Source organism: Strongylocentrotus purpuratus, unplaced genomic scaffold (genome assembly GCF_000002235.5).
Source record: "Strongylocentrotus purpuratus isolate Spur 01 unplaced genomic scaffold, Spur_5.0 spur5_scaffold_21, whole genome shotgun sequence".
Classification (NCBI taxonomy): domain Eukaryota; kingdom Metazoa; phylum Echinodermata; class Echinoidea; order Camarodonta; family Strongylocentrotidae; genus Strongylocentrotus; species Strongylocentrotus purpuratus.
In genome coordinates this window covers 36,079,061-36,091,538 of record NW_022145607.1, presented here as the reverse complement: position 1 = coordinate 36,091,538, position 12,478 = coordinate 36,079,061, and the positions used below count along the sequence as shown (strand labels likewise).

At 38.8% G+C, this 12,478-nt stretch overlaps 1 protein-coding gene across 1 annotated transcript; it reads right to left on the bottom strand.

Annotated features, from left to right (window-relative positions):
• Positions 1 to 1,444: 1,444 nt before the first annotated feature.
• LOC580111 (superoxide dismutase [Mn], mitochondrial) lies at positions 1,445 to 9,327 on the bottom strand. The gene is made up of 5 exons (XM_780185.4): positions 9,181 to 9,327; positions 7,735 to 7,934; positions 6,641 to 6,757; positions 5,385 to 5,564; positions 1,445 to 3,520 (listed from the first exon to the last, which is right to left on the bottom strand). The coding sequence occupies exons 1-5, from the start codon at positions 9,207 to 9,209 to the stop codon at positions 3,372 to 3,374; spliced, it is 675 nt and encodes a 224-aa protein (XP_785278.3). The 5' UTR covers positions 9,210 to 9,327; the 3' UTR covers positions 1,445 to 3,371.
• Between the last annotated feature and the right edge of the window lie 3,151 nt (positions 9,328 to 12,478).

Below are 12,478 nucleotides of genomic sequence, written 5' to 3'. Positions count from 1 at the left end.
CAGCTCTCTCTCCCATCTATCTCTCCTTAACTCCCGGCCCCCCACTCAGTGTTATTTAGGGTACGCATATGCTCGTACCCTTTTTTTGAAAGCACCCCCTATCTGAGGACTGCCAACATTTCCGAACCCCCCTTTCGCGGGCTTTTCGCGTGCTTTTCCTGCCTTGGAGACCCCCCTAAATCAGGAAAAATGCTCAATGTACCCCCCTAAATTAAGAATAATTTCTCAGGAGTCCAAAGAGATGAGAGAAAAAAAGAAAAACACCCCCTTTTTAAAGAAATCTCCGGGTGAAAAGTCAAATACACCCCTTTTTTTTTTACAATTCTCGGGCCGGACTTTGTCGCACGAAAAGTACCCTTTACCGGACATTTTGGCAACACGCATGCGGTCATTCCGACCTCTGAGTGGGGGGGGGGGGGGGGCCGGGCCTTAACTCTACATCTCCTATTTTTACCCCCCCCCCTTCTCTCTTCATGTTTGTCTCTTCTCTTTTTATCTAGCTTATCCCTTTCTAATTCCATCCATATCTTCTTATCTTCCATCTTTCTTTCCCATCGACATTTCCTTCTCTCATATTCTCCTGTCCTATCTCCGCGCTACTCTCTCTTTTGTCTATTACTCCATTCTCTGTATAAGCCAACAGGTACCTTCTTTTTCTCTTTCATTCTCTGCTTCACTCATGATCTACTCTCCACCTCCCCTATTGCCCCCCTCTCTCTCTCTCTCTCTCCGTTCTCATTTTTTCAGAAAGTATTCAGAAAGCTTTCTCAACAAACAGGTACATAATTATAGTACCATTCAGTAATGCGTATGCACAACTGGTAGGTCATCATTGTGAATTCTCACTTCAAACCTATAGATTGCAAATTACTCTTGATAGCAAAAAATCCCCCAAACAGATGGGTAGAAGTATGAACAAAATCAGACAAAATAAATTTTTGCAAGTTAATATTACTAAAATGCCAACTTCAAAGCGACAAAGTAGATATTGTCACTTTGTTGTATGGTCAGTCAGCTCTCCTGTTTGCCTCTACACACAATGTATATCACAGTCAACTGACCGATACAACTAATTTTAGTGACCTCATCTATCCGACATTCATAACTTTATTACTTTCCTAACTTTGTTTAATCTTTAGCCAACCCCTTTCTCTTATTTTTCTGCTTTCACACAACTAAGCTTTAGCTTGTTACAAGATTAGATTTAAAGCCTGTCTGCACTAGTTTGGTCAGGAGGGATTAGACCCCCCCCCCCCCTGCATGGTCACTGACATGTGGTCATCTCATCAAATCAGCTCTCAATTAACATAAGAAAAAGGGAACCATGGGGGACCACCGACCACCGATTAGGCATTGTTTGCTATATAGAGGGCGCAAGTAGCTATAAGTAGTGCAGGCAATAGGGCTTTAAAAGAGAGAAGAAGAAAAAAACATACACAAAAAGTTTATTTCACACATTTAATGTGGTTTGATGAAAATATATCCAAATTAATTCTTTTGGTAAAATCTTTGATTCCGTAGGTGTGGTAAGACCAATACAGTAATGATTTCAGGGACTAAATATGCTCAAACTCACCGCACATTTAATAATCGTTTCAAACCATGCATACCAGATAATGCTCATTTTAAGCTTTCTTACATGTATAGATATAAATTGTCTTTAGCCATGTACATGTCATCTTGTACATACAAGCTTCTCTATTTTAAGGTTTACATATAAAAGGCTATTTTTGATTGGTTGAGAATCTCTCTGTATCATCTAGGTTATCTTCCCTATATTCATTGGCATATGGCATACCGGTAGCTCAGTTCATGATAGGAAAATAGTGGCAGTTCATACAAAATGTGAAGAACCAAGAACAACTTTATCTAGTTTAATTTCAGACCGATTCAAAGCAGTAGGGATAAAATTTGAAAAGAAAAGTGTTTTGATTTGAACTTTCATAATAATCTTTCAAGCTCTAGTACTAAGCAACTCCTCACATGATAAAAATCACAATTTTGAGTGTTTCTTCAAGAACAGAATCCAACCAACACTTTGTAAGGTCAATTCCATATGACAAGAATACATCTCCACAGTCTATCATAGTAATGTCGTTCATAATTTCATATATCATCAGTTTGTGTTAAAGTATAAGAGTTAATGCCCAAGAGTTAATGCCAAAAGGGCGTTAACTCATATACTTTAACACAGAGTTAATGTCCTTCTGGTTCTGAACAGACTATATCAGAACTCAACACCAACATGTACGATTCTGCCTGTGCTTACAATCTAGGAATTAAACCTTTGATCTCATTCACAAGAACATTAAGTTTGATTTCAAATCATAATGATTGAAAGGTTGATACTACGCAACTCTTACATTAGACTAAAATATCAGTCTATTTTGTTCCAAAAAAATATCAGAGATATGTTCCACTGAGAATACATCTGGCTTCACCGAATCCCTCTCGAGAGCATCAAAAGAAAAAATTTGTTAATAAACTCCTTCAAGCAGAGAGATAGCTCTGTCTACTCTCAGATTTACATAGTAATTCTTAAATTCTGATTTCATAAACATTCGTGAAGGCAAGCGTGATGCAAGACATTCAGTATAACACCCACATGTGCTTTCAAATTCAAGAAAAATAATCAGTTAATCACCCAAGGCTTAGAGATTGAATATATATATAATATATACAAAGTTTGTCCTTTCCCCTTTTTCCAATGTTTGTTTTCACCAGTGAATCTTACACAAACATGAGCAATATTCATACATGCATGCATGATAATATCATTTATAATGTTTGTTTTAACCAGTAAACCCTACACAAACGTAAGCAATATATCATATGTGCATAATAATATCATTTATAATGTTTATTTTCTGGTTGAACCTTACACAAACATAAGCATTATTCAGACATGCATGATGATATCATTCATTTACAATGTTTGTTTTCATCAGTAAACCTTACACAAACATGAACAATATTCATGCATGATAATAATATAATTTATAATGTTTGTTTTCATCGGTGAACCTTACACGAACATGAGCATTATTCAAACATGCAATGATAATATCATTTTGATTTCAACACTTCAGTTGGTGAAAAAGAAATACTGAGGAACACCGCACCATGACCTGAAATGGTATAATGATGAATGGAAGTTATTGATAAACTATATGAAGTAAGATCCTTTTACAGATTATATATATACCGAAAGCTAGAAGGGGTGTTTAATCTCCATGAATGTGTTTGAATTAACACCCTCCTGACTCTCAGTAGATACAACCAAAGCCTGATATGATAAGAGTCATTTGATGGTCTGCCAGGCTTAGTCATGTGAAACTCTTCTTAAATGGCATGACGACTCGACGATTGATCTAAGTAGTCATAGCGTCTGTCAATCTCTTCTCCACATCGCTCCAGTTAGCAATGTTAAAGATAGCCTTGACGTAATCAGGACGGACATTCTTATACTGCAGGTAGTAGGCGTGTTCCCACACATCAATACCAAACAGCGGGATCAATCCTGCATTAGGAAGAAAAAATTCATTCATTCAATTATTCAGTACTAAACATTTTTACATTGGGCACTCTACTGTTTGTAATTTTGAGTTTGTTATTGTCTTCAAGTTAATATCTTCCTTTTGTTTTCAAGTGCATTAAATGCAATATGATTTATGTAATTGGTTTTATATTTATATTGATAACAGTGGCTTCTTATAAAGGGCACATGTCCATCACACTGTGACGCCCCTGCCACTCCAACATTTATGAAACAATTTTTCTAAAATAATCAAATCATGCTCGACCCTTTATTCTTTTAAAGCAACACTAAAACGTCACATTACATCGTCATACAGAATCGTTTCTCATTGAACTTCGTCTCTGAATTCGAATGTATTTCTAATTTATTAATTCTTAAAATACACTACGGTAGTATAAACATTACGTACCAGAACCTCATTCGCACTTGCACATGCACCCACTTGATCAATTTCGCGTGTACAATTATATAATTTAAGAGTTTGTCGCTATTCACTTGAGGCCGCCATCGATTTCAAGCTTACCGCTCATGATGGCGGTCTCCTGCGTTTTCTGTTATTTATCTATTTTCATTGAAAAATATTTTTGTTTGTATGCATCTTATTTGAAGGTACTATGTCCCATTTGCAGGCCAAAAAAATGAAAAAGTTAAATTCCAACTGCATTTGAAAGATAATACTAATTTAGAACTTTCCTAAAAAAAGTGGGGCTTGAAAATGTCTTCAAGTGGGAAAATAATGACTATTAGTCGTCAAATCGACTTTAGGGCTATAGAGCCCAAAAGTAATAGTCTTGATTTTCAGACAATTGTACCGAATGGTCAAACATTTTATGCTGCGCAAAGATTCAATCAGTTTAATCTTGGCCATCACAAGAAGTGGGTTATTGATGTGGACAAATGCTCATGTACCCTTCACAACTCTTTTCATGTATGTTATTTCCAAAGAAGAAAAAAAGCCAGTCAGTCACTCAAGTGTCTGACTGAAGTCTAGCAAGTAAACGGGTTTCCTTGCATAATTTGAAAATGAGGACACTGCTAACGTTTAAATTTCGCAGATAGGATATACATGACATATTCATAATTCCTGCAAAGTTCTACAGCATTTGAGGTTGGCTGCAAAAGGGACAGAGTACCTTTAATGTACTTAAAAATGTATAATTATGTAAAATAAAGAAAAAATTGTTACTTTATGTATATGATTATGTTCTTTGTGAAAATGCAGAAATAAAAACAAACAAACAAACAAACTAACCCGGTCATACCCGAGAGGCCAAATATGTAGCACTCTGGGTGGAGAGTGGCAAAAGTAAATTAATCTCTTGCCAAAGGACATTAGTGCTGGGCTGGGATTTGAACCCTCAACCCTTGGATTGGGAGTCAAGTGAATGAACCACTATTCCATGACACCTCAACTGTTGTTGTTTTTTGTTATAATGGCAATCAGTCAAGAACTGAATATTATCACCTACGCCTTTCTTTTTAATATTAATTGCTTTATTTCTTTTTTTTCTCTCTTTTTTAAATAAGAGTATCAAAAATAAAATTAAAATATAGGTTTCTCTCTCTCGCAGGCTTTACTACTTCAGCCAGAAGGGATTAGACCACACAGCGAGCCAGCGAGGTCACTGTGACAGCTGGCTATCTCATTAACTCAGCTCTCATTTAACATAAGAAAAAGAGGATCATGGGGGACCAACAGGCACCGACTGGGGAAGTTTTCTATATAGAGGGAGCAAGTAGCTACAAGTAGGGCAGTGTGCCTTTAAAATGAAATGAAAAAGAATAAAGAAGAAAACGACGACTTTAGTTTCAGATTCAGTTCATTACATTAAGGTAGTTATCTTACCTGTAGTGGCTTTTAGAGGATCTTGGTTAGGACATGTAGCGATCTGAAGACTCCTGGTGCCTTTGTTGTACCCTAACCACCCCCATCCAGATCCTTGGATCGCCACGGTAGCAGCAGAAAGCTTGCTCCTCATATCATCATACGAACCAAAGTCCTTCTTGATCACGTTCAGCAACTCGCCTAGTAAGATGGGGGGGGGGGGGTGAGGAATGAAGAGAAGCAGTGTTATTACTGTGTTGGTAATTAATCTGGATATGTGAGCAAACATGGAATATAATGTAAATTTAGAGAAAATATCTACTGGTATACAATGTGAATGTTAAATGTATCATGCACATGTAAATTTTATTATTATTTTTCTGTGAATAATGCATGTAAACGCAACAAATTTCCAATAGATTTGAATTGAATTGAATTGAAGACAGAGAGACAGAGAACTGGGGAAGATGGAGTGAGAAAGATGGATGGACAGACAGACAACCACAACATAATTTTCAAGGATAGGATTTCTTACTTCCATGCTCCAAGATTCAATATGTTATGGAGTATTATGCAATAGGATGATTAGTAATTTAATGCTTGCACAACACAGAAATCATGAACACGTGTGAAAGTGTAATCATCCTTCCCACTATTCTAGGGCGTGGTTAATACACCTGTTGGTTCTCCTCCAACATATGGTGAGAGGTTCTTATTCTAGGGTGTGGTTAATATACCAGTTGGTTCTCCTCCACCATCTGGTGGGAGGTCCTTATTCTAGGGTGTGGTTAATATACCTGTTGGATCTGCTCCACCGTCTGGTGAGAGGTTCTTATTCTAGGGTGTGGTTAATTTACCTGTTGGTTCTCCTCAACCATCTGGTGAAAGGTTCTTATTCTAGGGTGTGGTTAATATACCTGTTGGTTCTGCTCCACCGTCTGGTGAGAGGTTCTTATTCTATGGTGTGGTTAATATACCATTTGGTTCTCCTCCACCGTCTGGTGAGAGGTTCTTATTCAAGGGTTTGGTTAATATACCTGTTGGTTCTGCTCCACCGTCTGGTGAGAGGTTCTTATTCTACGGTGTGGTTAATATACCTGTTGGTTCTCCTCCACCATCTGGTGAGAGGTCCTTATTCTAGGGTGTGGTTAATATACCTGTTGGTTCTCCTCCACCATCTGGTGAGAGGTCCTTATTCTAGGGTGTGGTTAATATACCTGTTGGTTCTCCTCCACCGTCTGGTGAAAGGTTCTTATTCTAGGGTGTGGTTAATATACCTGTTGGTTCTCCTCCACCGTCTGGTGAGAGGTTCTGCCAGAAGATGGTATGGTTGATATGCCCTCCTCCATTGAATCTCAGTGCTGCTTGCAAAGAAATGATGGTGCTGATATCGCCTAGGGATGTCACAACATAAAGATTAATTGTTGCAAGGATGTCAAGGAATATATCCACAATGAGTATTGAGGTATTAACTGAAAATTGTTGTCAGTCTGATGGTTCTTACATTCCTATTTAATTGTCATTTCAAGTTTCTCAAATTTCTGAGAAAATACTTCATACGTCAAGGAATATATCCACAATAAGTATTGAGGTATTAAATGAAAATTGTTGTCAGTCTGATGGTTCTTACATTCCTATTTAATTGTCATTTCAAGTTTCTCAAAGGCTTGACCATTTCCGAGAAAATACTTTTTTTTTCCGTTCAAAATTAGATACTTGTAAGTATGTGCATGTATGTTATATCGACTGCATTTAATGTACATGCAATACTAAAAGGAAAGCTGTAATTTGGCCTCAAATAATAAATTCTACTCTCACCTGAATGCCTATCTGTCCTCTATTTAAACAATAGGCTAAGGAAATCTGAAATATCGATCAAAGTATTTTCAAGTATTTTGCCATACTAGTCAAACTCATATGATTGTGGGTATCAACAGAAAGAGAGATAGATATTCTATTTTGCAGTGTTTTCAATATAACCCCTGTAAATTCCAATAAGTAATAGTCTTGATTTTCAAACCATTGTACCGCATGGTCGTACGTTATATGCTGCGCAAAGATTCAATCAGTTTAATTTTGGCCATTACAAGAAGTAGGTTATTGATGTAGACAAATCCTTTACAGCTCATTTTACCAAAAAAGAAAAAAGCAAGTCACTCACTCAATACTGACAATAGTGTCTGACAATGAAGTCTCGCAAGTAACAGGTTTCCTTGCATAATTTAAATATTAGGACACTGCTAACGTTTAAATTTCACGGATAGGACATACATGACATATTTTTAATTCCTGCAAACTATAGAATTTGAGGTTGGCTGCAAAAGGGACATAGTGTCTTTAAGGAGAGAGAGGGAGAGAGGGTTTCACATACCTGCTTCAACTGCATGTTCCAATGCCTCTTCAGCCACATTGAGGTTGGTCACATATGTGTTGTGATGTTTCTTGTGATGGAGCTCCATGATCTCTGTGCTAATGACTGGAGACAAGGCATTGTAGTCATAGGGAAGCTCTGGCAATGTGTGAAGGGAACTCACTCCGGAAACTACTCTGGCTTGACTCCTCAGGAGTGCCCTTTATAGAACATTAAAAACATGAGAAATATGAGATGAGAATCATGATTTCCTCTTTTGAAGTAACAATATTTGTGACTACATGCTATCTTCAGTGGTTTTAATTAGTCCAAACCTTAATGTACTAGCATATTTGAAGGGGGAGGGGGCAAGGGAGCATGTTGTCCCCCCCCCCCCCCTCCCCCTCTCCCCCATTTACATATTTTATATTTCCAACCAAGAAAACAATTTGAGTTGAGGAAATTATGGAAATTTCACTTAAATTCTCTTGCTAAATCCAATCTGTTCAACTTACATGTTAGTATATAACACTAATATCCAATCAAAAGGGGCGATATAAACACAGTCCCTCATTGCAATTTTAAAGTGATTGGACACAACTCCTACTAAATACACTACACACTCTCCTTTTCTTCCTCGGACACCAACATTCTTATCTAGGTCAACAACATCCCACTTCAAGGATCAGGACCACAAAACAGAACAGTTTTAGAAGAGACGTACTCCTTTTTTTCTTTCTTTTTTGGCTAGGAGGGGGTTGTCATCATTCCCAGTCTTGTTCTCTGAATCTGGGTCTGGATGTAGACCCAACAATTTAGAGTTTCTTTTTCTTTCTGTTCCTTCTACAATTTGTTCTTCTTTCATCTACCCCTCCCCCCCCCCCTCAACCCTCCTACCTACACCTCCTTCCTAACCAAGGGCTGTCAACCCTCCTGCATTTGGAGGGAGAAGGCCGCCACCACGCCCTTCCTCCCGCAAACGATGTAGAATTTCCCGGTCTATATGAAAAAACCTCCCACCAAACGTAAATATCCTGCACCAATAAAAAGGAACCATCACATTTGTTTCATTATGATTCATTTAATAGCGGTTAACTATGACGAACCAGCGTAGGCATAGGCCTACTGTATTGTATGCAAACAGATTTTGTTCAGGGCTGGGCCGGAGTTGGTGTTGAGTTTTTAAACAAAATATATTATTTCTGGTGCTCACTATCAACCCTGAAGAAAAAAATCTTCCTCCAACTCTAAGCGGTTCCCCAAAGTTGACTGCCCTGCCCTAACCTAATTTTATGCTTTTCTCATTCCCCAGGCCAGGCCATGCCAATTCTCCAAATCCAAGACAAGTCAAGACAAAAGAGTCCATGACCATGTCTCCCTCCTTCTTTTTCTTCTTTGACTTTGGCTTTGCCTTTGGGCTTTTTTGGCCTTAATTTAATGCTTGAGACTGAGGGTGAAAATACTCACCTTCCTACTACAGCAGTTGCAGCTAGCATTTTGCCCTCCTTGCTAACAGAATGTCTCCAATTTTAAATTACTTGCCGGGAGTCTCAGTTTAGCAGCTAGCAGTAGCAGTACAGTGCAGTGTTGACGCAGCCTGCTGATATGTTACTAAACAACTAGGGCCTACACCGTATAGTATACCAGCGCATGCAGCGCAGATAGCTGGGGATCGCAGGGCCAGGGCTAGGATAGGGCATGGGGGTCAGTGATGTGAGGCCCTGGCAGCAGCTAGCTATAGCTAGCAATGCGAACGAGGTCAGCGTATGGTATGGTATCTTTCAGAAGGCAAATTAGAAGAAATTTACAAGCTTGTACACTACTACAAAACAAAACAAAGGCCTACATTTGTATTAAATGTTATTGTTAACCTGTTTTATTGACTGCAAAATTGCCACCCGAATCTAGTAAAGGGCATGACGTTATCATTACTGATGAAATAATGTATTAATGATAAAAAGTAATATTCTTTTATTATTCAAAAGGGAAATCTATACCTTGAAATCAAGTTGGTTTTCAAACAAGCAGAAAAATGACAGAAAGAGATCATTGAAACCCGATGAAAAATAAGATACATGTATAGTTATGATTTTTTAAGGCTGCGATAAAGAAAACACGAATAAGGTATGATGGGAAAATTTCTAATGGGAAAATATACATTATTAAAGTTTTGTTTAGTAAAATAAATAAATGATTCAACATTTAAAAAAATATAAGGTTTACACTGAGACAGGGTTAAATGTCCAGACTATTTTGATACTATAGACAAATAATTTGTCATTCTCACGGTACGAATGCAAAAAGTTTAAATGTAGCTTCACGCTTAGCGGATTAGCGTATAATAAATTGTGTCCTATTGTTTTACTCTTGATCGCTTTGCTCCATCTAGTTTCTTACTTACTTTTTTTTTTTTTTAATGCATGGCCTAAAACTTGGCGATGGTAACAAAATTTGCGGGTCCAGCCATCGACTTTAAGGGTCATTTTGGGAGACTATGAAATGGTACCCATTAATAGATTCTCAAAACGCAACCCATGTTTTGTTATTATGCGTACGCTCGAGGAGGGGAGGGGATTACCCGTTTATAAATCTGTGCGACCATCGGCGTGGACTTTGGATGAAAAAGCGAAATGGTTTCAATTATTTTTGCGGTATTTTGCATCTGAAATTTTCACTTAGCGAGATAATGGGTGAAAATAATGCTCATGTACCTATACAGCTCATTTATGCAATTATCAGGCGCGCCGGAAGCAGTTTGGGGGGGGAGGGGCAAACATTCCAGGGGGCTCACCTTCCAGGGGCAGTGACGCCAGTGAGGAAAAGTGACGTTCTGAAGGGGGGGGGGGCAGACGAAAAATCTGCATCACCACCAGTATTACACGTTACATGCAGGTCCCGCAGAACGTTTTTCAAAGTGGAGTATTAACGATCAGGTAGAGCGTAAATTGGCGTGGGATCCAGGGCATGAGTCTCGGCAGGGGGTCAAGGGGCTGAGCCCCCGGAAGCTCAGGGGTTTTAGGTATTTAATTACGGTTAGATGAGCATCCAGGGGCCCTCTTTAAGGCTATTGACGTGTTCCAGGGGGGAGGAGAGCCCCCAGAAGCTCAGAGGTTTTAATATTTAATTATGGTCAGATGAGCATCCATGCAGGGGTTCGCATTAGGGCCCTTGGTGGGGTATAGGGGGCAGAGCCCCCGGAAGCTCAGGGGTTTTAGGTATTTAATAACGGTCAGATGAGCATCCAGGGGCCCGCCTTAGGGCCCTTGGTGGGGTCCAGGGGCAGAGCACCCGGGAGCTCAGGGGTTTTAGGTATTTAATTACGGTCAGATGAGCATCAAGGGGCCCGCCTTAGGGCCCTTGGTGGGGTCCAGGGGGCAGAGCGCCCGGAAGCTCAGGGGTTTTAGGTATTTAATTACGGTCAGATGAGCATACAGGGCCCTGCCTTAGGGCCCTTGGAATTGTATATGTGATTTTGTTCAGGTTTTTATTTTTGTTATGTTCTTTTGGGTTAAAAATACAAACCATGTTTACCCCTTTACTGCTTTTTTTTCTCGAGGGGGGAGGGACGTTTTTTTTTTGGGGGGGGGGCAAAAATGCGTTTTGCCTCCCCCCCCCCCCCCCCACTTTTTTGACTGGGGGTAACTGCCCCCCTGCCCCCCCCCCCCCCCCCCCCCCCCCCCACTTCCGGAGCCTATGGCAATTATTATCAAAGAAAAAAAAGAAGTCAGTCAATATTGCAGTCGCTCAATAGTGTCTGACAGTGAAGTAAACGGGTTTCGTTGCTTAATTTTTATGTCATAATAAATGAGTTCATAAAATTACTTGATATTGCTATTAAAAACAATCTTTTTCATTTTCTTATGTTGTAAAAGATACGTGATGATGATGGTGATTATGATATTGATGCTGGAAATTGGTTATGATGATGTAGGTACAAAATACTGTGAATGCTGTAACTATGACTGAGGTATGTGGTCCTAATCAGGAGTGAGTAATTGGTGTTTGACCTTATGTTTTTGAGATCAGCCATCTTATAGATGTAATCATCTTTCCTAATTGGAGAGAAGGGATTAATGTAATATTATTATAAAAGAGTGGGCAGGGCAAAAATAGAAAAGCAATATAAAAAATGGTCTTCGATGGAGAAGGGGTTCGGGGGGGGGGGGCAAAGTGAAATTAAAAATAAGTCGGTGCATGCCAAAAAGATAGCACGGGGTTTGTTGCCGTTTGGTCTACAACCATGCAGTTCATAATATACCCAATAAGTATTGATCTATTCTCATAAGGCCTAACAAAAAAAAATGTTGTATTGCCCTTTGCGACCGACCCACAAATCTTGAAATCACGGTTGGCTTTTAAAAACAAAATTGTTTACGTTAAAACATTTAAAAATGTTTAATGAATAAAAAAAAAAAGGTATGTATTAAAGCATTCAAAACTGAGAAATATAAGCCCGAAGAGGAAGAAGAAGAAAAAAAGTTTTTAAAAAAGAAAGATGATTTCCGACCGACCGACTCATGTTTTGGCACCACTTTTTTGGGGGGGCCTAATGTTCTCCACCAAGCCTGTCTACTATCCACATGGTCTAATAATAATTTCTTATATTTATCATTTGGTCTAATGACCATTTGTAAAGGCTAACTATTTTGTCTAATATTAAATAAATATACTACCCATTTGGGCCATTGCTCATTTAGTCTAATACCCAGTACGTCTGTTTGCCAGTTTGTCTATATGCCCATTTTGCCTACTTTCCATATGGTCT